This window comes from Lissotriton vulgaris, unplaced genomic scaffold, assembly GCF_964263255.1.
Source record: "Lissotriton vulgaris unplaced genomic scaffold, aLisVul1.2 SCAFFOLD_3332, whole genome shotgun sequence".
Taxonomy (NCBI): Eukaryota; Metazoa; Chordata; class Amphibia; order Caudata; family Salamandridae; genus Lissotriton; species Lissotriton vulgaris.
In genome coordinates, this window is record NW_028242026.1 from 1 (window position 1) to 26,762 (window position 26,762).

Sequence of the window (26,762 nt, forward strand, 5' to 3'; positions counted from 1 at the left end):
CACTCTTCTCTCTCACACTCTCTCCCTCTCCTTCTCTCTCGCTCCTCTCTCTTTCTCGCTCTCTTCTTGCTCTCTTTCTCACTCTTCTCTCTCTCTCTCTCTCTCTCTCTCTCTCTCTCTCTCTCTCTCTCTCTCTCTCTCTCTCTCCTCTCTCTCTCTCTTCTCTCGCACTTTTCTCACTCTCCTCTCGGTCTCTCTCTATCTCTCTCTGTCTCTCCTCTCTCTCTCTCTATTTCTCTTTGTCTTTCTCTCTCTCTCTCAGTCCCCTTCCTTCCCTGTTCTGGTTTCTCTCCCCCTCTGTACAAACATAGGGGGGCAGAGGTGGGATGAGGTGATGAATGGACACTTGTGTGAGGCGAGGATTTCATACTTGTGCCAGGTGAGTCACAGTTGGAGAGGCATTGACTCAAAACTCCTGACTCCTGTTTCGCCTTGTTAGTGTGGGAACCTCTGCTGCATTGTTCATCTGTCCTGTACAGAGACAGCATCCTGTTGTGCACGGTGACCCCAAGCAGCAGCTTTGCCCTTGTGGTGCAGCAGGCATCAGCAGTGCACGGGGCAGTACTGCCTTCTTAGCCTGTGCTGTGCTTGTGTGTAGGCTGATGATGTGTGCAGTGGTGGCCGTGATGTGAAGTGGATCTGGTGTGCTGTGCCAAGACCCAGGAGGAACAGTAAAGCATGTCACCCAGAGGCACTGGATACAAAGCTGCAGACTCCGGCAGGAGCCCAGTGGGAGCTTAGACTAGAGCGGCTCAAACTGAAGAAGGACAATTTTGTTCTCATAACAAAGATACTACAGTGGAAATGACTGGGTGAGCACTCACAGGGCAGCCGAGCCCTGACGAGGGGGAGCATGACCTACCCGTTGGACTCAGTCACAAGTGTTTCATGTAGAAAGACTATAGCAGTATATGCATGTTAATGGCATTGCTGAAAACACGTGTATGTTTGTCGTGGTGGGAAACGGCTGAAGTCTAGTCAAGAACAAACCACAAAATGATGGAAGGAATGCTTGACTTCATCGCAGCCTCTGGTGATCATCCTGGCCGCTTTCCAGTCCATCCTACTACTCTAGCCAGTAACTTGCTAGATCAAAAGCATTCTTGGCCCTGCTGTTTAGGAACACAGTTCAGACCCATCTGCAAGGCCATGTCCACTCAAGATGTGAAAAGTAGCAACCCCACACTGGTGTCTAATTGTTCATTGATGTGCATCTTTTTAGGTGTCGCCTTCTTGCCACCACTGCATCCATTAAGGGTGGAGGAGAAGAAACACAGCCAGAAATCAGAGTGGGTGTGTAGTTATTCTATTTCCAGGTTGACCAGTGTAGGTGGATACTCCGGTTTTTGCCCCTGGCAGTGCTTCCAATGGTGTGGCTCTCACAGAGCTGACCGTTACAAGGTGGCTAATGCTAGGAGAGAGCAGCAGCATTCTGCATGAAGGAAATCCTTTCTTCCCCTACCTGGGGCAGTGCCCCCGCCGCCGCTGCATTTGTTGGGGAGGAGTTTTGTAGGAGGGATGCAAGGCAGCAGCTTGTCAAACATTGTTGCAATGATACCGGTGCAAGAACCTTACTTAGCCTTGGTTGGAGAATCCTTGGCCAGCACATTTCATGTTGCTTTGCTTTGCTTTTCTTTTTTTGCTGATCTGTGGCCCCTCTGTATGAGTGTTCTCCAATGCTGGGTAACCCATCAAAGATAAAGAAGCTCCCGAGCACATGCAGTACCCACCTGATGAAAGAATACATATATGTCACTCAGGAACTCCAACCTGTCTACGAACTAAAGCCAACCCTGGAAGTTGGGTCGGAAAAGCCCAGTGTTTAATAGTCTACAAATGGATCTCCGTTTGCCTACATCCCCAACTGCCAAGTCGTCTTTACCTCAGCAGTGACGGAGCTTTTAAAAGAAGTATGTTTTTATGATTCGGTGCCTTCTACTTGTTACCTGACAGCACTAATTTGTGTTTAGTATGCAGTGACGAGCTGACGCACACCTTGAAGGGCTTCACGGTGATGAACGAGGCGGAGCGCTATGACGCCGTGCAGCATTGTCGCTACGTTGATGAAGTGGTGAGAAACGCACCATGGACGCTAACGCCAGAGTTCCTAGCGGAGCATCGGGTAAGGTTTGTGGTGATATTTTAATCACTTGTGTGTGTGTGTGTGTGTCAATATATCTGTGTTTTTAAGTGGCACAGAAAAACACAACTCACTTCAAACTGTTAGTTCTCAAGGATAGTTGAAAGTCCCAGGTTCTTGCTCTAGTTCCACTGGGGGGAGGTACCTACTCCTAGCCTCACAGGTAGTTCTTTGAACAAGAGCCCAATGTTGTGGCTGGTACTAAATTTCCTTGTAGTTGCTCCTTGCTTTATAGCACAGAAGCTAAATGAAAACTTGTTTGACTAGTGCTAGCCTTTTCATGAGATTTTAACAAAAGTCTCAAATAATTGTGTTTTGTGACCCTTCCGCTTCATGTACGTGTGCCTCCATATTGTTGGGCCTCTTCTGAATGGCTTCCTAAATACTTCATAGGGAGCCTGGATGCTTCTTTTTGCGATCTAAATTTTACATCAAATTACCTTGTATGTTGTTTAGACACCCAAATGTCATCTCTCCATAGAGGCCTGCTGAAATAAATCCAGTGCATGTTTATCAGTAATCGACCCAGCATTAGCTCATCCAATCTTATATCCCAAATAGACAGGAAAACAAATTAATATAAAAAACAAAGTATACAATACGAACCGAGATGCCGGCTGGGGTTGCTAAAGTAGTTTATTGCCTATCCTTTTATTTAAACTGTTAAAATTCTGTACTCAAAACATTTAATCTTTCACTGTACTCCCAGCTTCCCACATGTTGTGTGCCTCCTGTGTCTGGGAACAGTCTTTATGTTTGACAGAATGGCCATTGTAATGAAACCTAGATCCTAGATGGCTCACAGAGGCTAAAGTCACTGATTCTAGCTGTGGACCCCACGCCTGCATTATGGGATATGCTGTAGTGAAAAATAGCTCACATTAGTTCACAGCGGCTACAGATGTATTGTAATATTCATAGTGGAAACCAAAGAACAGAGGGTAGAGGCTATTTAGATCCACACTTCACAGATGAATAATGTGTCTTAGTATCTGATTGTGCACAAAACCAGGGAGCACTCCCCTCTATGCTCCACAAAAATAGGAACTTCTCCTATAACAACATTCAATACAATGAGTTTCAGCACTATACAGTATGATATAAATGTATCGCATCAAAGTTCAAAAACAATTGGCACGTAGAAATGTCCAGATCCAAGATGTGTATTTCTTGACAAAGTTTCTCTTTATTTTTCATAAAAGGATTTTTCTTTAATGTTCCATAAATAAATGATCATAGCCAACACGTTTGGTCTCCCAAGAGACTTCTTCAGGGCTTCGCAGTATGGCATACAATATGTTCTTTAGAGCACTTTTCTATAGGTTTCACAGACTCCGTAGCGGCATAGTAACCACCTGCATGTAGACAGCTTTAACTTTGCTCGAAGGTTAACGCTGTCTACATGCTGGTGGTTACTATGGCGCTACTGAGTCTGTGAAACTTGTATAAGTGCTCTGAATATTTGATGCTTAAACTGTTGAAAGTGTACGACCATCTAAAGAACATATTGTAGGGACGCCCCCCACCCTCATAAAATGCTTTCCGATGATCTACAAAGTATCATTGTCTCTCTTGAGAAATGTAAAAACACCAAGTCGATCAGCCATTCTATTGAAAAAGCAGAGCTCCGAGGTCAAACTGATTCCGTTACCTCCTGCTCTAGCATCCTCGTGAGTTCCCCCTTGCATGCTGGCCCTGCAGAATGTGATCTTCCTGCAGGATACTCTGATAGCTTCTTCTGAGATCAGTTCTGCAATTGATAGGTGCTTTCTCCATGGTTGTTGCTGCTCCAATGTTTGTTGCAGCTCCAATGTTTGTTGCTGCTCCAGCATTCCCTGGTGTAGAGCTGTAATTTGACTTTCTTTATATCAATGGTGTATTTGGCAATTTTTAAGGAGTGATAAGTATAACTAAAAGTCTAGCCAATTGTAGCAGTTTATGTGCATTGTTCCGGCTATTAACCCTCCTAATGTACATTCTCTCACGTTTGCAGATTGACTTTGTTGCGCATGACGACATCCCGTATTCTTCTGCAGGCAGTGACGACGTTTACAAGCACATAAAGGAAGCAGGTGGGTGGCTATCGACTGTACCAGGGTTCGTGCTGTTTCTCTGCAGGACTGTCTGCAGTAACTTATGCCATCAGTGGTTATAAGCCTGTGAATTGGACTTGGTTCATCTCCTCATTGACCTCAAAAATGTATTAACAAACCAAGGAACAGAAGGGTGTAACACATGTCCCTGAATTGCACTCTGCAGTCCTGCTGGAATTAAGTTGTGCCTATTTCAGTATCCTAAAGGTAATGGTATGGGCAATGGAAACCTGATACTGCATAGAAAGAGTTTCTACGCATACAAAGAAAGGCCATGTTAGGAAGGAATAAAGAAAACTTCATATAAAGTTCTACCTAAGAATCATGTCCGGGTCTTTTGCAGAATATTAAATGTGAACAGATGGCTGGTAATTTTCTCTTAGAAAGGTGACAACCCTGGTTAGTGACCAGTTGCATGGACCCTTAGAATGATGGTGCTCGAGGGATGGTGATTCACATCGCTGACCTCTAAGAAGGGGTGTTGTAGGTACCGTCACTGACCCCTGTATAAACTATAAAAAGGGTGTTTTTAGCTACCTTCGCTGACCTCTGTATAACCTCTGAGGACGGTGTTTTTAAGTACTTTTGCAGACCTCTGTATAACCTCTAAGGATGGTGTTTTTTAGATGCTGTTGCTGACCTCTGTAAAACCTCTAAGAAGGGTGTTTGCACCTCCTTCGCTGACAATATTTGTGGGTACCACCGCTAACCTCTGTATAACTTCTCAGAAGGGTGTTGTTTTAGATGCTGTTGCTGACCTCTGTATAACCTCTAAGAAGGTTGATTTAGTTGATGTTCATGACCTCTGTATAACCTCTAAGAAGGGACTTTATAGGTACCAACACAGACCTTTTTCTAACTTCTAAGAAGGGTGTTTCTGGGTACCATTGCTGAACTATGTATGTCCTCTAAGAAGGGTTTTTTTAGGTACTCTCTTGCCATGGGATCTGATAGACTTCTAGCTGCAGATTCCTTACCTTTGAATTCCCCCGGTGTCCGTCTGGATTCGGAGTTCAAAGGTAAGGAATCTGCAGCTCAATCGAGTCTCTACCAGATAATGCATTACCGAAGGTAAGTAACTTGTTTGTCTGGGATCCGGGAAGCTCTCATTTAGGCAGTGCTAAGTCAGGAGGTGTTGAGTAAACACTTACTGTGAATAATGGGACTGATTTCATTTGCTTGATTATTTTTGTTTTTCGTGTGCTCTACGGCAGGTTTTCCATTGTAGGTCTGCAGGGCTAAATGCAGATTTTTAACATCTCCACATGGCCCATTTAGGTTTATTTTTCTGTAAATGTAATTTATTTACATGGACATGAGATTGTAAATTTAGATATTATTTTGTTGCATGAAGCTTGTATTGCAAAAAGCCTCAGGAGTGTTAGTGGCCTTTGCTGGTTTTCTCCTATCATGAGGCGCGAGTGTGCACTTAATTGTGAAGTGCTAGTTATTCATTTATTCTGTGGTCCCTGGTGTACTGACAAGTGCTATCCCTAAGGTATGTTTGAATACATCTATATAATCCATGAATATCTTTACACCTATCATGCTGCTAAGAAAATCATATTACATTGTTCTTCAATTATTGAAGTAACACATGTTTCTTGCTATGATTTAAATACACTTAACCTACATGGCTGTAGCACAACTTAAATTACTTTAGGGGCTGTTCCCTGGTCTGAAAATATATAAAAGTAGCAAGATTTACTTGACTTGGGTGCCGCTCATCACCGGGAATTATGTATTTATGATCCGCTGCGTATCCTGTTTTTAAACGTCCCAGTCACCAGGTCTTTGAGATCACGCAGAGCTACAGTTGGTACTGTTTGCAGTATTGAGACTCTACTCCCTGCTCCATTCCCCTTTTGTTGCCTACTTGTGTGTTATTGTGTGGCATATTCCCTCCTCCTCATTCAGTACTCTCCCCACCCTGGGGGCCATTGTGATACATCAGCCCAACTGGTTTGACACATTGCACTAAAGCGGCTTCTTGCAGTGTTGGAATGAAGCCTGGCAAGCGTTGGCGTTTTCTTGGAACCTATTGTGAGCTGTGTTTTCTCCTCACCCCACCCCCTCAGCACAGTTTCCACATTGTCACCTTCCCTGTTGTGGATTGTGTTAATTTAATGTCTGTCTTTCTTGTGATGAACGATTCATTCTGAAACACAAATTTGTAGTTGTGTTCAACAACGAGGCACCAGCATACGTGCCTTTGTGATGGCCTGCAGTTTGGGGCCCACCCAATAAGCATTGTCAGTGGTAAAAAATAAAAGTAAAAAGATCCTTTCAGTGTACCTAGACTCCCACCTAACCTTGAGAAGGCATGCGTCGGAGGTTAACGGCTCCTATAACTTCCAGATGTCTATCCAGCTAAAAAATGTCACCTCTGAGTTGGCATACCAAGACCCTTGCTGCAGAGTCGGTGAAAAGGCTTTATTATGTGGAAGTAGATGGACTCCACACCATGCACCATCAATAGACTGCAACGCATTGGAAGTGGTGAACAAGTGATAGCATCCTTCCCGAGAGCCCCGCTAAACACTGGCACGGGTCCGCCAATCCCCCTGCGAGTAGTAGGACTCACTTAAAATCCCAAACATGCTGCACCTTGAATTTTGGGAAACTTACCTTTATGATCTTTCCAGATGTTGCCTACTTCAACACTTCAGATTGGGCGTCTTTCTCAAACTGGACACACCTAGTTTTGTTTTCATGGAGGCTGCGTGACAACAATCGACTAGTCTTTGACTTTAAGAGATGCTTAGTTGTGTAACACTCTCCCTGAAGCAATGGAAGAGTTGAAGATTACAGTACATTCGGAAAACTATTGACAACAGAGTGTGTAGCTAGATCTTCGTGCTGAGGTCAGCAGTCTTTATGCTCCTCGCTTCTCTGGGGCCCGCATCCTGGAGCAGCATCCATCAAGCAAGTATATGTCAACCTGAAATAAGCCTAACATAAAAAAATCTTGTTTCTTTAAAAAGAAAAAGTTATTGTAAGTTTTCGATTTCAATTTATGCATCACAAAAGAGTATCGCAACAAATCCCAGCAGTGGAGCGCATTGGTTTGAACACTGTGGGCCGCAATACATTTGCAGGGATCGGCCTGACTACAGGGTCTCCACATTAGATCATTCCTTTGGAGCCAGTGGCGTTGAGTCAGAGGATCACAGGATCTTATTTCTCCTCTGTCTTTGGGTGTTTCAACTCAACCCCAACCCGGATCCCCCCCTTCCTCCCGATGATTCATCCAAACCATCATAATTCAACCAGAGGCTCTGTATTTTAGTAAAAAGTTACAGGGTCAGCCTCTGGTTTGGCATGTTACCTTTATGACTATCATATAAAGGCCCATGCTGCGTTGATAGCCGCGCAGTCTAGCGTAACATTGAAATATTTCCCATCCTATCCCTTGAACAATTCTTGTGCTTCTTAGGTCCTTTCAATCATTTTGAGTTTTTTTTTAATGTATTTTATTTGGCCGCTTGTGTGCCAGAAATAGCGTGTCTTGTCTGCCACCATTTACGGGTGCGCCACCTTCCTGCATGTTGTTTTAGAGACAAGTTTGCAAAGCTAATGAGTGAACCTTTTATATGTATGTGTTGTATTGGCTCAGTTACCTGCATCATTACCTCCACACAGCATAGCCAGGATCCTGGATGTGTACTGCAGCAGGTATTGGTTGCCATGTCAGGAAGGTGCCTAAAACCAAGGAAATTAAAACCATCTGTCCCTCGCTGGTTGTAGTTCAGAGCAGGCATTCAGTGCCTGAATGTAGTGAAGTGTGGGTGGACCATGCTCCATTTCCATTCGTAATTGTTAAAGCCAGCAGGTAAACTTTTAAGACCACAGCAGTAGGTGCCTGAGCACAATCTTAGGAGCCACAAGCTTCAGAACTGGTTTCCTTGAAGACCGCTCAGGCTTTGTGTATTGGTAATGTGTTTTATGTTCCTCAACACGGATGGAGTTGAGCAGACGCTTGTATGATGTTCTGTTCCATGAGATGGTAAACTGAGGTCTTGTTCTCCAAAGTCCTCTGAATACCTGTTTGTTTTGGTACTTTACCCCCTTCAGTCGGTTGATTAGTTCGCCAGAATGAGCTCTTACATTTTTCCAGCCTAGTCTTTTATGGCCTTGGATGCAGCATCCCATGTTCCTCCGGAGTCTTTGTATGTGTCCCTCCGCTTGAGTTCTTTCCAATTGAGCATCCTGGTGAATGTCATCTTGCTTGTAACTGCCATCAAAATGATTGACGTTTACTGACAAGAAGCCAGTTGTCTTCAGAGAGGGGACTAAAATCCCTTCTCACCACGTACGATGATGGTGTTCTGCCCATCATTTCAAAGCATGTTGGCAGATTTCCTAGAGCTGTAATTCCACTATGATTGTGTTTTTAAGTGTGTGTAAACAGCATCAGTCATACGGACTTGCCTACTTTCTCTCCCGCTTTCATTTGGTGGACACAGGCATGTTTGCACCGACTCAGAGGACTGAAGGCATCTCGACATCTGATATCATCACAAGGATTGTGAGGGACTATGATGTGTACGCCAGGCGGAACCTGCAGAGGGGCTACACAGCCAAAGAACTCAACGTCAGCTTCATAAATGTGAGTTTTCATGGTCTTCTAGAAGTGGGCGACCTATTCTGTGTTTTAGTCACTTTTGTACATTGAAGAAATGACTACATCAGAATTTTACATATGTGGTTATATGATGAATCAGTCTGTTTTTTATTTTTTCTCTCACGCTTTCGTATTTAGAACAAGGTTATATTTCGCTGTAGACGTGTGTAATAGTTTTCATTGTTTCAGCCAATCTACGCTGTCCAATGCCTCTAAAGACTTAAGTGATCGCAGAAGGGAGACCTGACATCGCCAATTGATCTGATTGGTGACGATGGTAAACGAGATGTTTATTCTTCAAAATGCAAAAGCGTAAGAAAAATGCTATGAAAAAAATTCAAGAACAGTGTTTCTCGCATTTGATTTAAAACCTATGTTATACAGCATATATTGTGAAAAGTGTAGCCAGTGAAGAGAGAGAACTGAAGTGGTTGTCCAAGTCAACTGATTCACCACCCATGTCCACATTGGTGATGTTCCAGCAGTTGAATTGCCCTTTGTCTGTCGAAGAGAAATGTTATCCATGGTGGAAAATTTTAGCTGTGGCCTTCGTAACCGCTCTTGTGACAGCAGCATGTGAACATCAGTAACAAGTGTGCTGAGAATGTTTTGGCATAGACCCAGAGAAGACACATGTATGTGTCACTAACTCACAAACCGAAAGAAACCTTTATTTTTACTATCTTTATTTGAAAGTGTTCTTCCAGAGAAAATGTATGAAAGGAAACTGGTCTGATCTCATAAAGCAATAATCAGGAAAACTGTGCTAGGAAGTTTGCTTTTATTGACTCCCAATGCACACTGCCTCTCTAACCCCTATGTGTCTCCTACAGCAGGAAGTGACGCAATAAGCTGGTGCATGGGAGCCTCTCAGAAAGGTCCTCAAACACCCAAACTGCTAAGTTACTTGTGCACCTACACTGCACAACCGTCACATCTGTTCCAGCCCATGTTCAAATCATGCAGTCACAAAATTCTTTATACACACACACATACACACACGTTTTTGTAACAATAGCTGCATTATTAAAATTAAGATACTGAGTTCCTTGGAGTGCAGTGCTTATTTCTGTTTTGCTATAAGCCCGTGGGAAGTCTAGTCTACCCTCCACGCGTTTCTATCCTCCCGTTTGGACTACTGCAATGCTTTATCCCTCGACCTTCCAGACTTCTTGGCCCAAAGATTGCAGTTAGTCCAGAGCTTCACAGCCAGACTGGTTCTGGGCTTACGTTAATGGAATTCTGTCACTCCAGCTTTGATTTCCTTGCACTGGCTGTCGGTAAGGAAAGTATACTCTTCAAGTCAGTATGCCTAATCCATAAGGTAGTGTTTAACTTCTGGTGTTTTCCGCTTACTAGGCACTTTCAGCACTATCAACCTGTCAGAGGTCTCCTATCTAAAGACAAATTCTCACTCAGGATTCCCAAGTTTCACCTATACACTAGTTTCAGATGAGGCTTTTCAGTAGACGCGGCCACGTAGTAGAACTGGCTGCCATTTCACCTGTGTAAGAAAGATCATTTGATCAAATTTCACAAACTTCTAAAATCCTGGCTCTTTTTTTTAATTCCCTAATTTACTATTCTCTATAGCAAGTGATTCTCTGTAGTTTTGTGACCTTTGTGTTTTCTAGCTCCAAGGTGCACCTAGTGTGTGATTGTATGCACTCTACAAACCCCCCCCAAAATGACAATATTTAATAAATACAACTGACACAACGTTGTGTGCACCCATTCTTGTTTCCCATCATTCACTATATTGATTTCATGGGCTTGAGAATCATCTCTGCTGAGGCAAACCTTTACCCTCAAGATAAAAAGTTGTGCATGAGTACTGATTAGCAGTTGTTGGTCGATTGCCACATGGACACATTTTCCGGTAGCAGTTTTCGGCCAACCTTATCAAAGACCATAGATATAAATAACTGTAGAGTCCCAGTGCTGCCCAGACTGTAGATATATTTGTTAGTATTATTATTTTTTAAAGCATGCAGAGAGACCGTACATTGTCCACGGTGCTTGTCCCGCCAGTGAAGCCAGTCTGCTCAATGAGGAGGATACATCCTTCGACGCCCTTGTCTTTACATCTTTTAAAAGTTACTTTGCTGTCATTTCCTTTCACTATCTGGGACAGCAGTCCGACAAGAGTTCTTCATTCCTGCCTTGCAGCCATTTATAGGTATTGAAATAAATAAACGTCCTCGCAGTAATCCTGTAAGAAGCAATACTCTATACGTCTGGCAAACCTGGACTATCCCTTTTGCCTCCGTGCACCAACGTATAGGCACTTGATTACATTTGACTCGGTCTTGCTCACTGTATTGTTCTCCGTAGTGAAGCCGAGCCATGGCTCCACGGCCTGGCCACCCGAGTGGACCCCCTCATGGAAGCTGGCCACTGATCCTTTAGCTCTTGAGCTTCCTCAATAATCATCAAGATTGACATCTGGTGCCAAGTCATAACCTTTGTCTCTATCACAAAGTTCCACTTTATAAACCTCTGTAATCCGACGCCTGTCATACTGCTGTGCTTGCTTATCTTTCTTTTGTGTCCATTTATTGTATTCATATTTTTATTGGGGGTAGTTCGCCACGTCTGCTCAGTCTTCAGTTATGAAAACGTATTGCAAAAGTATCAGGATATATATACCTGTCCAAGTAACTCGACACCAATGCAATTAAGACCTGCTGGCTCCAGGACGCTTGCCTTAGAAGAGGCGTGTTTACATTCCAGAGCATCATGTGAGCCGGATTATTGGGCCGCAGCAAAGCGGATCTGTTTCCCAATACAGTCACATGCTACCATCATTCATTCTCCTTCAAGACTGCAACTAGTGGCGCAAAGCAAGAGATTCCTCCTTCCCCTTGTCCTTGGCTGATTTCATAGCTTTCGGTTAAAACGCCATATGTGGAACATTTGCGGGTGTGCCAAGACGCCTGCAGACAAGTCAACTCAAAGTACGTCGGAGCTTACAACTTGTTCATTGTAACTAACAATGTTTCATGGTATAAACTCGGTGCGCTGTGGAGTATGAGTAATTATCAGGATTAGCGTTGCCAGCCCTACACTGAGTTCATCTCAGTCCTTGGCCTCATTGAACTCCTAATCCAGTCCAGCTCTCCGCAGCATAGGGCTAGTAGTGTTCGCCAAATGGTAATTTCTCAATTGTGTTTACTGTTTTGTTGAAGTGCCATTTTCACAATTCACGTTCATTTTATATCAAAATATTGTCTCTAAATGTGGATTTCAGTTGATCAAATCTGTTGTTGAAACTCTTTTTGTTTGCCCCAATCTCAACTCTCTTTGGCTATATCGTAAGTCATTCTAACCTACTCATGCACCTTACCTTCAGAGCCGACGTTGTCTTCTGGCTTGCTAGCCCGGGTATCTTTTGAGCCCATTTTCCTCTTGATCCATCCTTATGTGGCCATATACCCAGAATTGCAGTGCTGTCACATGCTCTTTTTGTTATGAATAATGCCCTTCCTAAAGACGGGTAGGAATACCATGTGTAAAGACGCCAGCTTCTTCTGTTGTTTGGGTCTTACCAGCCTGTTCCCTGTCAGTCAGATCACCCTGCCACTGAGGTTGACAGGCAATTGATCGTCCTAGTCAACAACCTTCGCCTACAAATTTGAGTCCTTCACCACAGTCTGACTGCCTAACTTAAAACTATCACCAGTTCTGCCTAAATTGTACCAAATGTAGTCAAAATGTATTCCAACAGAATAAAGAGCACTTTTTGCCACAAAGTCTGCAATTTCTTGCAGTAACGTTATGTGCTCTTTCATCTTGCCTAGATGTGGGTGCTGTATTCACTGCGCCACTGGATTTAAGCTACCCTGGCTGATGAGGCGGGATGCCCCAAATCTGGTCTCAGGATGTTTGTCTCCTGTCAAGGGAAGACCTGGCTTGGCAGTTCAGGCTGTAATGTTCCCTCAAGATACAGGGTCAGGCTGATTTGCATATGGCTGGGTCCAAACGGGGTGGCTTGGTGGGCTAAAGAACGATGGATTAAACCCAGATCTGTGACCGGGGGTGAATGCTTGCATTGTGTGCATCAATTTTTTCTTCTGCTCTTTTCCGTCTTGGATGTTGGCACCTAAAAGCTGCGACACTATCGGTCAACGTGGATGCCATGGGTGAGATTGGGGAGCAAAAATGTTGTGGTTGCACCAGGGCCTCTATTCTTAAATCGAGGAGCAGATAGATGCCTTCAGTATAGAATAAAATGTAGATTCTATATGTACATCTCTACATGGACAACAATTGGATTACTCTGTTCAAATAAATCAAGCCAGATGTTAGAATCCTTGTATGTATTGGTTTCTTTAATTACCATGTGTCTTTTACCTTCCAAAGGTTCCCTTAGGCTGGCAATAACAGGTTAGATCATGTAGCCCTTTTGCAGAGTTTACCATAAATGGCCCACAGCAATTTATAAAGGGGACTTACCAACTGGCCTGCTCAGCGAATCACACCTCTTAACCAGTCGATGAATTTTGATGGTTGATCTTTCAAGCGAGTTGCATACAGAATGCACCAATGGGGGCATCAGCCCTGGATTATTAAAACAAATGACTATGTTAGCTTGGGACAAAATTGATTAGAACACTTTTGGGCAGCTTCCCTTCTTCATAATCTTGTTAAATTGATTTAGCAAATGTTGCTGATAAAAGCTTTGTAGTCCATACTCGGACTATGGTTTGGATGACTGTGCTACGGTTATCTGCACCCCTTGCCTGGTGAAGCACTTTGTATCCGCCCGCGCAATGCCTGTGGGCATACTCCGCACGCAAGTTTACATACGTTGCTGTTCTCAGGTCTTCACCCTACTGCAGAGTTGGTACCAGAGTTCATTACAGTACTTTGTCTCAGCAGTTAGTTTTCATAGCTTTTCAGGATGTGAAGATGGCAGTAGCGGCATTATGTGCTGTATCTACTTAACTATCAGCCCACCTCCGTGGCACACTGCTAGTGAAGAGAATCCGTAGCAGCTGTTTGGTAGGCTTCCAGATTGGTTTCACACAGTGCCCCATGAACCCTGACTCACTTGCATTTTATTACACAGAAAGCAGAGGGGGGGGGGGTGTATGGTTCACTGCCTTAACCTTTTGTCTAGTGCATGCTAACCTTCTTGAGGTGCGATCTGTCTCTAACAACGGATATTAGTGAATTGCGACAATGGCATCTCTCTTCCGCTTGGCACAACAGTATATATGGAATTTATGCACAAACAATTAACTATTGCCCATAGACTTTCCAGTTTTATCTGTTCCCTCTTGTGTGTCAGCCCTAAAAATCTTTTACGGAGGTGCCTCTGGCATGATGTCTAAAGTAGTCCGTCATAGATTATGCCTGCAGAGATGAAGTGCGCAGACATTGTTCTAAGCTTCTTCATTTCCTTCTGCGCATATAGCTCCAGGGTCCAGATCATGAACAGCGGCACACCGCTCTGTCAGCAGACCTTCAGATCTGGCTTGGCAGTCCAACGTCTACCAGAGCTTTTGCAGCTTCCCTTTCAAAATATACATATAGTGGTCTTCAAATGAGTAAACCTATCTCATCTCATGATGTCTGTTAGATGTGTCCATCTGTTCACTAGGAAGTGTGTCTATTGCAGTGGTTGAGGTGAGGAGTTTGCAGCATATGGCAAGGACTCTTTGGGGAATGTACAAGCCGTCTTGACAAGGAAGGCTTCCTTGTCTAAAAAGCAACACGTTTTGTATTTATAAATACTTTCTTACTGGACGTATGATGTAAAATAAGGTGTAAATGCTCTATATTATGTGGTGTGTTATTTTTTAAAGAAAATACTTTTGGTGAGGAAAAAACACTGCATAAAAAACGACACCTGAACGGGTTCGTTACTGTATTCAGGAAGGTTGGATTGACCAGTTTCACTGTGGACATGCGCTCAGAAAGATTGTATGTGCGATTGTGATCCATCTTTTGATGGATACTTTTAACAGCAGATTCATCACCTTTTGAATTCCCCCAGACTGGACCCAGTAATTGCCCCCGCACTGTGATAGGTTGTACCATTGCACTCTATAACAGCCAGGTTCTTGCTCAGAAATTACTGTGCCTTTTCTTCCATGCCCTTTGGAAATCTGCAGCGCTCTTCCTAAACCTTTCTCAGTGCTTTACAAACCTTCGAAACATTTATGGACAGTGTGATAGAGGTTATGTTATGACGCCTCACCCCCCCCCCCCTACACACACACACACCCAAAGACTACTGGATTCAAGCTGTGCCCCACACACACAAGAGGCAGATGCTGGCTTCAGACGTACATGTTGTCTGTCTTTGGTGTGTTGATTCCAAGCATGATTAGGAGTTATGTGACAAATGCCCCTTGTTGCATCCGATGACCAAGGAAATGGAACGCAAAGCTGTATATTGCTGAACACAAGAAATGAAGTTGGTTTTCATCCAAGGCCCAGGGCAGATCACCATCTTTTGGCAAGACCAAAAAACGTCTCGGCAGAAACACAAGATTTCAAGGCAGCTGACCTCTCCTTATCGCTTCAGGGACCGATCACACAGTCAATCCAAGGGTCTGACTCCTCACCAGTTGTCTCACTCCAAACCCATTCCCCAACTGGAGCTGATGCCCACCCAGGAGTACTGCTTTAAAATGTTTCTGATCCAGTCTGTTGCCTGGGCAATATTTAAGGTAAGAAATCTGCGACTAGATAGTCTCTGCAGATAAGGCGTTGCCGAAGGTAAGTAACTTGTTCTTCACTGTCGTACCTGGATGCACGATTCTAGTTTTTTCAGGGATGCCTTATGGATATGATGTTTGACAGCTCCAGGCTGTCTGGGTACAAGGTAGATTCTGCATTGGAGTGATTCGAAGATATCGGTCTTTGGCCTGCGCTTGGCTTGCTATCTCTGGCCTGCCAGTTCCACCAACAATACCAGGAGTTTAGAAGTTACTCCCAGGATCCAGCTTGCCACCAGAGGCAGCCAACTCAGTCTTTTCAGCAGCTCAGCTATTCCTTTCTAGGTGCTAGGAGGCGTGGCGATGGCATGGCCACCAGTGAGGTCAGTCCTCCTGTGCCTTTTCACTTGCTGCGACTCCTGCCAAGATGCTCCGATTCCCCCTTAGACGGCCGTCTGCAGCCTTTAGGGGGAAGAATGTTTTTGTCTCCCTGCCTGGTGTATTGTAACCTTCATCAGTCAGTAGATCCTGCAGGTTTTTCAAAGGCTCAGGCTGATTTTGGGCTGTTGGTTCATGAATGCCTGCTTTTGAAAGTGCAAGTTAAAGGTGTTAACCCTTGCCCAAGTCTTCTTCACCCCAGATCCTGTGGATAGGACGGCGTCCTTTGACTGGCCGGATCATATGCTAGCAGGAACCCCCTTCTACATTTGACATCCACAGTAACCAAAACTGGACTACCTTTTCTAGATTTAGTCATCTAACCTAAAAGGGGTAAACTCTCCCCCAATGTGCACCACAAGCCCACAGATAAGAGCTCACTGCTAGCATATGATGGCTTCCACCCAAAATCACTAAGGGAGAACCTACCTGTGGGCCAGTTCTTCAGATTAAGGCGAAACTGCACTGAGAGAATTACTTTTAAGGAGGAAGCGGCCCTCCTCACGAAGAAACTCAATCGGAGAGGATACCCTGGGCACACTATTCCAAAAGCCAGAAAAAGAGCGGCCATTACCAATAGGGAAAACTTATTGGCCATAAGGTGGGTATTACTGCTTTGTAGCACCTTTGCTGCAGTACAGCTTGTTGCAACTGGGAGCTGCAGAAACCAGAAAAGGGAATGAAGCCAGGAGCGACTCCGTTGCCCAGCAACGGGGTGCACAGAGGGTCTGTCATCCACGTTTGTGGCGCTGACCACACGACTGCTCCGACGTGACGGGAAACTGAGACGGGATGCTGGGAACCGGACTAGGTATTTCAGACCTCTATCACTGGTCCCCCATTCACCTTCACGGCGCGAGTAGACAAGCGGTCATAGGGACGAGCACCCACCTTGATGAAGTAAGGAGAGGGGGCAGGAGCGCTTACCGGACTAAGTACTATGATCAAGATGCCGGCGGCCATCCAGTCCAGTATCTATCTTTTCACAATACTATGGGCATGAGCATATAGAGCAGAATTTGTAGGCAAGATACTCCAGTACTATGTCACTGAGGGTACCTTCCCCGACTATGTAGTACACTATGTACAGCGGCCACAAGTATATAGACGAGGAGTGTCTTTTTAGAGACCTACCCTGGTCTATCCTGTCAGGAGATATAGTATTGTGGCACATTACCATCTAACCTCTGTATAAGTCTCTTTTTGGATTTGTCTCCCCGAGAGTGTGACTACAGGGGGTCTCTCCCTGCCTCTCGCTAGTTCTAACAATGTTTTAAGGCAGACTCTGTGAGTGACAAGGTATCATGCTACTTTCTTATTAGGAATGAGAGATACTGTGGAAATGCTAGGGAGAATACATATGCACCGTGACCTACGCTTACTTTTCGAGTAGATGAACCTTTATTAGTTGCACATTTTAGAGCAACGCCATGTTATCCTTTTTGCGGGATTCTGTTCCAGGAAATATACCCGTGTCGTGGCGGATTGAAAATTGTTGAAGCACTGTAGCAAGCGAAACCACAAGAGGGAACAACTATGAGTGACCTCTCCTATTTGTGTTTTCTCTTCTTTCTCTTCCATATATTACTACGGTAGAGTGTTACATAGGGGATACCTTGGTGCAGGAACAATTGTTCTGGCACGTCCGCACTCCAGGAAATGAGGTGACCTAGGTCCTGGGATCAGTAAGGTCCTGACGAAGGCTGGCGTGACCCTATGTGATGGGCACATAACTACGGCTGAAACATGCCGACAAATTGGCAGTAAGGAGGGGTGTAAGGAGTTCATAATCTCTTCCAGTCACCAGCATCCTTCACATTTTTAATCCTGGCCGGGGGGTCCAGGAATAAACTTTATGCATAGTGATACCTCCGAGCTGGTTTTAACTCACACATAGCTCGTGAGGTATTTAAAGACCCTTAGACATGGGGGTCTCTCACATTTTGTCTGCTTTTGATGCAGGAAGCCGCACCTCTCAGACCATCAACCTCCTTTCCATCTTTCCATCTTCAAACCTTTCAATTCTCTTTCAGCGCCTGGTCAAGATTTAGGGTTTGTCGATCCTAACCTCCATCTGATATTAAAGCCGTTTCCGGTCACATCTAGGGTAAAGTAAAACCTATGGCCCATCGTCCTAAACCAGTTTTTGGAGCAGGCCTTTGGGATTCGCTGTTTGACTTCATGATAAGTTTCCTGCCACTTTCTTTTCTTCACTCTGTTTAAATCCTTGACCTTGAGCCCTCAGTCGGGCTTGGAAGTGGCATTGGTCTCAGCCAATAGAGGGTTCATTCCATTGGGGTTCACCGTCCTACGAATATTCGCTCCCACACAATGTTTTTAAAGCTTTAAACACATTTTAAGGATAGGGCCTCAAGTTGGTAAAATGTGCCAGCTTGTGAATCTGTCCGAGGCCCCAGGTTTAGCAGCGGTCTGTCAGGTGAGTAACTTCCTCCTCTCTGAAACAAGGGTCCTCCCACCACCTTAGCTGTTGAGCCTTGGTAAGAGATGTGCACATAGATGGTCCTTTTGGTAGACCCAGCACTGTTCATTTTCATTTAAGCAAATGGTTTGTTGACATATCCTGACCAGAATGGCTATCTGGTTCCACACAGTACTTCCCTTGTGCGCATATGGTTACTATTTCAATGTCCTCGAAGTTAATCCAGTGTTTTTCATACAGTATTCACTGCGTCGCACACTAGAGGCAAATCTGTAGAGTCTGGGCATTTTCCTTCTTACTTTGATTGCTGGGTCAATTCCCTGCACCTGCTTATTATACAGGCTCCAGAATCCATGATTTCCGGTGTTTAATAAATACCACTTTGAAGATAATATGCTTAACTCAAATTCTGTCTTACCAAAGGAAAAAATATGAACTGAATAATTTTCCACCAAAGCCACATGGATAATGTCCTGTGATGGGGGCAGGTCCCAGAGCCGACGCTGTTAAGACCTTGGTGCCCTCTGTGGTCTGGTGTCTGAGATTGTGTCCATATAAACGCATAACGTAGAGGGGGAATCTCCAGCGGAATCTGTTTGCAAAATGGACAAGAGTTTGCATATGTTTTTTTGTATCTAGTTTGAGTTAGGGGTGAAGGTTGCGACACAAGTGATTTTGTTATCCTGTGCTCTGACATGGGGTCCCAGCAATGCTGTCCGATTGTTATCCCGGACCTTTTTTCGTGCTAGGTTGACAGAGTGGGGTGGGTAGCGGCGTGGCTCTCAGACTGGCAGTCAGTTGCTGTGTCTATAGGTCAAAGTCAGCTGCATTGCTGCAATAGCAAAGTATAGAAACTGACCGTATGGCAGGTTATCGCTCAATCCTTTGGGGGCGATGGCTACCATATAGTAGTAGACTGTGACTGTTTATGGTCAGTCAACATTTTGTATGTAGTGGTACTACATATAAATGTTATTTATACCAGTAGGACCTATGTATTAAAACTCTTAAACCACATAGTCACCAATCTACACACACTGCACGTCCACACACACTCCATCACTGCGTTTTATTTTCAAAAGACTGAGGGTCCCTTTGGGCGTTGTAGCTCAGGCCTTACGAGGAGCTGCTCGATGATGGAGCATGACACCCATCTGAGTGTATGGGGGTTCTTGCTTCTGAGTAATCAGATTCCCCCCCCCCCCCCCCCGATCTGCTTGCCCAGCGTCTTCCAACTTACTGCTTCGCTCTCCTTTTGCTTTGTGACTTCAGAGGAACAGCATATTCCCTGTGAATACATATATTTTTGAATAGCATGCATCTGTGACCATACCGAGGCGTGCACTGAGACTCTCCCGTAAAGCTCATCTTTACTACGGACAGCTGTTCTCTCAATATCATCTTCTCTGAAGCAGAGATTCTCCAGGCAGCAGTGTGGGCAGAGATGTTTAATAAATAAAGTATTGCTATGTATTGAAATTACTGTGTCCAAGATTTGGTCGATCAATCAGACTTCGCTTACTGCTAGATGTCGGATTGCCCCTTTGAGTAGTATTTCACTGTAGAATGTACAGTCCGTCAACTGACCAATAAGAAGGCTCACAGCGAGGGCTTTCATTGGTAACTTAGGACTTCCTTACACAACTCTGAAGTTTGTGATGTCGGATTGCTAAGCCGACAAAACAGAGTACGAACTCATAGCTTTTTCCGAAGATTCTGTTGTTGTGTAATCTTGCTCAGGGTACTAATGATGTCACTTCACAATGCTTCTCATAGAAATGGCTTAACAAGTACACTGAACAAAAGCACACAATTTGTCTTTGCTTCTTTAAAGAAAGCCTTCCGCACTTTTCTGAACAGCTACTGTTCCCTTTGAGTACGTTCTAATAGAATTAATATCCATTGAGACAATTGTCTTCACCTTTCCTATTTATATTCACCTTTGGCTTGGGATGCAGAACTATGGTGGCGGACAATTGCCTCATGTTCAAGCCCTTTAGAATGTGCATTAATGCTTTGAAAGACCACACGAGCAGCCAGAGCATATGAGCGTCCACTAGAAGTTGAATCACCTCAGAATATTCTGAATTGTTTGATGGTTTTAGGATTTGGTTATTTATATGAGCCACTGTCTTCTATTGTCTTCTGTTTCCTAAAGGAGAAGAAATACAACTTACAGGAGAGGGTGGATAAGGTGAAGAAGAAGGTGAAGGACGTGGAGGAGAAGTCCAAGGAGTTCGTCCAGAAGGTGGAGGAGAAAAGCATCGACCTCATTCAAAAGTGGGAGGAGAAGTCGCGGGAATTCATCGGTAACTTCCTGGAGATGTTTGGACCCGAAGGGGCCCTGGTAAGTCTTTTGACGGGATTCTGAACAGGGATCCTAGCCTTCGCGCTTTTGATTGCTTTCTCCTTCTATTAAGCATTTCACGTACAAGGCCAGAATCCTGACCCTATTTTTAGCCCCTCCATGTTTGTGTGAAAGGGAGCCCCATGGTGTTAGCCGTCTTTCAGGTAAATCTTTATGGTCTTTCTTAAGACTCAAAGAATCCAAATAAATCTCCAAAATTAGAAGCTAGCAATTGAAAGACTTCCATAGATTGCAGTGTACTCTGCTTCCTGTGGTGGCGTCTAGGGCGTATTCTTGAAATGGCTGGCGGTCCCTTTTGCCGCTTATATCTCATTGTGTTCCTTCCTTCACTCTGGTGCGAAGACCTATCCCCCTCTTCTGAGTCAGGTATGGATACAGGGATTGGAGAACCTGCACTCGGTGTCCAACATCCACCCTTGTCCAAAAGAGCTGGGTTTCTGCTAAACTATGAGACTGTCTGAATGGAATACATTTAAAAAAATTGTCCACAAATGAGACCATTTACATAGTTAATGATACATCTGAAAATTGAATCTAGCGCCTGTTCTCTTGGAGCAATATTGTATATCCTTATTATTTAGTACCCTTCTTCTGAAGCAATGCTGCTGCTTCAGAGGCTATGGAAATTGCACATATCTATATTTTTCTAACCTCTAAATTTGCCCATAATCATAGCTGCTAGTTGGTCCTTGTCAACTGTTTCTTACAATGTTTGCGTGACCCTTTCAAATCTCTTCATTTCTTTTGCCTCATGAGCTCTCTGCCTTTCTCAATTTTCAGAAACACATGCTTAAGGAGGGAAGAGGCCGTATGCTCCAAGCAATCAGCCCCAAACAGAGTCCAAGCAGCAGCCCTGTGCGGGAGCGCTCCCCCTCGCCCTCCTTCCGCTGGCCATTTACCAACAAGATGTCCCCATCCTCCTCACCCATCAACCTTCCTCGGTCCAAAGGGGCGGCTGCCTACGACATCAGCGAAGACGAAGAGGACTAAGCTGCCGGGGTGCTCAGCCTTCACTCGGTCTTTGTAGCCTTGCACTAAGCCTAAAGGAGAAGCGAAACAGAGGCGTCGAAGAACTATCTTCGCGAACAGTGAAACCAGAAAAGAAAGGATTAGCTCTGGATGAACCACCCAGTGAGAACTGGGGTAGTTGCTGTCATCTCTTTAACATGGACTTGTGTCCCTAGAAAATAACCAGCGTTTGTTAAACCTTATTTAGCTGTCGATTCTCTTGTTTCCTTCTTTTCATCTCACAAAACTGTGGTTTTAATTCAAACATAGTTTTATAATTTGGGCGCGTGAAAATTCAGGGTTTTTGGCCTCACTTAGCTCTCGGGCATATATCCTGATTTTATGAGGTTTTTTTTCTTCCTTTCCTGGACACCACTAAATTTATTGAATGGACACAAAGTTTAGTTGCTTGTATGAATGGCCCCAATCTATTTCCTTTCCACTCTCGAGATTTCAAGTTCTTGTGGAGCCAGGCAGCCCCATTTGTGGATGTTGCCATAAGGAGCAAGCTGGGCATTGGATGAGGGCGATGCCCGTAAAACCAAAAGAAAGTAACGAACGCATACAAACGTGGCCATATGAAAGCATGGAGGAGAGGGGTCGTGGGTTCTATTAGTGGTGTCTCTTAATCCTCTTGGGAACTCAAAACTGGTTGACGCGTATGTGGGACCCTATGTGCCTCACAGCGGGCTGGGTCCGTACAACAGAACCACTGTGCCCCTCCAAGTGCGGGTGGGAGTTGTCACAGATGGGTTCCACTCGTGTCACAAAATGGAGCCTGGCTCTGAACACTCTGGAGGGTGGGTCGATGTATCGTCTCCAGTGTCCCGCCAGCCACGAAGAGCCGGAGGGCGCACTTTCCTTGCACTCAGGTGGCGCCCACTGAAGATTGCAAGCACTTGAGTTTTGGGTGCAGTGTGTTGTCGCTTCTGTCTCCTGTGTCTCCTGTTGAGAACAGAAGGAAAAGCACCAGTTGCCTCTTGACTGTGCAGTGTAATATTTGTCATTTTTCAATGTGTATATGTTAACCCAAGTAGGAAATAAAAATTCCTTCTGAAAACCTATTAATGTAGTGTGCTTTTATAATTCCAAGCTTCTTTAGGAAGCAATGTACCAAGTGTCTTTAAATGAGACCTCTTGTTAACACGTCTTCTCCCTAAAAACAGCAACAAAAAACTCAAAGATAAAACAATGTATATTCACTGAAAAAAGCCAATGGGTCCCTTTTGAGGGCAGTGTGGCAGAGTGCACAGTCAGAGAGGGACCAATGTCGAATAAGTTCTTTGCAGCACACCTCAGGCCTGTGCCGACAGCAATGTAGGGAAAGTGCCAGATATGGTCTTCATCACAATGCTGGCACAGTTGGTCTGCGTCCTTGGTTGTCTCTTGTTTGCTAGTGTCTTTGTCTTGTAGCAGCTCGCGGGCGTGTGCATGTCCTGGGTGTTATCTTGGGTGTGTGACAGGTCGTGGTCATGGCTACAGTGAAGTGTGCCAGTGCTGGGGGTGCAGAGGCATAGGGGATCACACAGCAACACACAGGTGGGGCCTGTGTGTACATAGAGAACCACACAGCAGCAGGTCCAGAGAGCCCTAAACTTGTTGCTGGTCACACCACAGTGGAGGAACGGGCTGTGCACAGGGTCGGGAAGAGTCCCTGTCAGCAGGCTGTGTCAAAAAGCAGCCCGCCCCGGAAATTCTTGAACTTTTCCTGCTCTCAACTGTAAGTAGAGTGGACCACCAGCTCTTGCACTCTTTAAGGAAGCCAAGGAAAGCTTCTCTGTCGCAAATCATTTTGATGGCTATTGTGGATGCTGCAGAGAAATGTGTGTGGGGTGTGTGAGGGAGTTTGGAGAGCAGCTCAAGAGGACATGCAGGAAAAGGGAGCCAGAATACCTTCAGTCCACCATTAAGACTAGGATGCACTATACAAACAGAGGGATTCATATATGCTGTGGGACACCAACTGGCTCCCCTAAACCCGAATCTACTGAAGTACCACTCGCTCACCCCTTTAATGCTGGGTACGTGACCAACTGCACAAATGGCATCAGCTGACACATTAGGAAGTCTTCACGCTTTGCAGTGTAGGTAAGAAGGCATGTGCCCCACGACTCTGCATTAACCACCACCAGCCATTAGTCCTGGCACTGGCATGCCTATGGGGTCGAAGTCACCCATGATGAAAGGACCTTGGTATAAACCCCTCCATGCATCAGTCTAGCACCCTGAAGGGCTCTGAGAGCACCTGCGAGGAGGCTCCTGGCACAGATGTTTGACACAAGAAGGCAACATAGTTCAACTACCGGCAGCCGATTCTTCAATAGCAATGGTCGACAAAGGAGTCCTCTATTCTCAGGCAGGTTCTTGAAGGGACAGTGCAAGTTCTTGAATCTCTTCATATTTTAAATGTCTCTGTTCCAAAGACTGCTGCACATACCTAAAACAATTCACAAACGAGCTTCAAGGTGGGCAAGGCACTGTTTACTTGCAAGGTTTGGCGAAAGGTGTTCAGCTGAGAAAATATTCCTATGAAAATGATGGTGTTTAAAAAAAAAAAACATTTTGGGGCCACTCTGCCTTCAATTTTGCATGCCCCTCACTAATCTGAAAATTGATCAAACCAAATCATACGTTGTCAAAATATTTTTTGCTGGAATGTATACAGATTGTGTGCGCTTAGTGTGCGCGCACACTTTGTGTGTTGTGTGTGTACACGCACTGACAAACACTGCCTGGGGTTCTTCTGCTCTGCACGCAAGAGGCTCCTTTGTGGAATGGTTAGTCTGTCTATTTATTCCCTTTTCGAGCCCCAATCCTTAAATATCGTGTGAATGTGCCAACGTGAATGTTGTATCAGGACCTAGGTGCATGTGTGTTTAAGGCATGTGCTAAGAGGGCTTTGGCCCAGAGCCTTCACTTTTCGAAGGGGTCCCCATTAGGCCCCCGTTAGGCTTTTGTAATAGCCCCAGACTGTCTAGAGGTTACAAATAATCCGTTTTTTCACTTACTGCCTTTTTTAACCAGTGTGGGCTGATTCTAGTTAGATTCAGCAAGCACTTTAAGCTTTTAGACTTTATAGTCCCAGTTCACCTGCACAGGTCTTTGCACTTATCCAGCATACTCAGACTACCGTGCAGTGGAAATAGTCGTTTTGTGCTCCCTTTGTGACAGCATCGCCCTCGCAGAGCTGCTGCCAGACTGGTGCAATCACAACCTATCGCTACCTAACTCCGAATCCTAGTCCCGCACAGCTCAGGCGGTGCAGGAAACAAAAGCAGCAATTGCCACTGTATGCCTGAATGATGCGATCACAGTCCAGTGCGACCTGATGCAGAGTCCTTGTTCCTCATGGAGCCGAAACGAGTACAGTCAACATAAGGAAACGCCCTCCATAGGCACAGGTTCAATAGTGAGGCCAAGTCCACATGCAGCTATCTTGTCTACACATCAGGGGCCAAATTTCTAAGCCCTTGTGCCACGCACGACAAGGGCTTAAGTGAGATTTGCAAAGCCACCTTGTGTGAATCTGTGAGGCTTAGTAAATCCAGAGCCGATATCACTGCCTTTCGTTACTCTGCGTTGGGAAGGTGTTCCATGGGTGGAGCATGAGCGTTCCCACGCATCCACCCGTGGAGTCTGATGCAATCCCAGATTTACTATGGGCTGTAAACTTGTGATTGCATCAAAATGGTACACCTTCCAAACAGAGGCGTAACAAGGAGAAATATCTTTATTCCTCGTTATTTTCTCTTTCTGCATGTGTTGCAGTCTGCATCACACCATGAAAGACGAAAGTGCCTCTAAGGATTGTTTTTGTGCAGGAAGGTGCCCCTTCCTTCAGAAAAATAATCCTGCATGTAACGCAAGATGGCCAAGATGGCGGCCGGCCAAGGAAGAGGTTTGCCAATGATCCGACCATAGTTGCTAAGGGCATAAAGGAGCTAAAAATGGATAGGAAATCCAGATTCACTTGCCACAAATTCATCCATCTATCTGCATTTTCTACCAAATTTCCGCTAAAAAATAAAAGCTTGTATTTTCTATACAAACTATAAAGTCGGTTATCACTTGGTCAAATAGGTGAGGCTTCCTCCAGGCATCAAACCCCTCAGTCTTGAAGGCTGTATTTTAGGGTACACTCATTTATAGTTCATCCTAAAGAATTTGAGAGCTCGGGCAAGACATGTTTTGGAGCCACCTGTTAAAAACTACTTTGAATTTTATTGGCCATCTTTTGTTAATTCAAGTCTGAGTGCTACAAAATAATACTGAATTATACTTTAAACCTTCAGGAACGAGGGCACAAAATGGCTAAAATATGCCTTTGTTGGGACATGAGGTCCTCAATATGGGGATGGGTGGAGAGGCAGAGTCGGGGATGGAGTGAGGCAGAGAGGAGGAAAAGGGTCAAAGAAGAGAAAAAAGCAGAGGTGATATAGAGAGAAAGATAATTTCCGGGGGGGGGGGGTAGGGGTTTAGCTTGGAAGATCGTGGCACTGGGCACTGGCCCTCTTTGCTTGCGCCTTAATACGTAAGACGCCTCTGCCCACGAAGCAGTGTTTGGGAATGCACGGACATCGCAGCCACCCTTCTCCACTCATTTGAGGCTCGTGCTGGGAAGAACAGGGGTGTTCATCACATCTGGACATAATGAGTACTTCAGTGATTGGCTGGTGGGTGTGTAGTTGGATGAACCTCAATGGGCATGCGCTCCTCCGTACATTATGAAAGACCTCGAATGCATGGCTGTCTTCCAGCTTGCAATAGTTTGCTGTTTGTGATCAGTTAATAGTTCATAACTGAGCAAGGCCTGTTGGGTGGGTGGATGGCATGCGTGTTTCGCCAATTGTTTAGCGCAACTCAACCCCCCACCACATGGTTTCACCCTTACAACAGATGACATCACTTGTGTAGTAATCCAGAACACTCATGAAATTACCTGTTATAGCCCTGTTTGTCACGCCCTTCTCCCAGAACCCGACT

At 44.9% G+C, this 26,762-nt stretch overlaps 1 protein-coding gene across 1 annotated transcript; it reads left to right on the top strand.

Moving 5' to 3' along the window:
• Positions 1–1,970: 1,970 nt before the first annotated feature.
• Positions 1,971–22,840, top strand: LOC147669094 (choline-phosphate cytidylyltransferase A; the record flags this gene model as incomplete). Its single annotated transcript, XM_086948232.1, has 5 exons — positions 1,971–2,122; positions 4,134–4,212; positions 8,700–8,842; positions 20,562–20,750; positions 21,552–22,840. Coding segments are annotated over 5 exons (773 nt in total), but the record flags the coding sequence as incomplete, so codon positions are not given.
• Between the last annotated feature and the right edge of the window lie 3,922 nt (positions 22,841–26,762).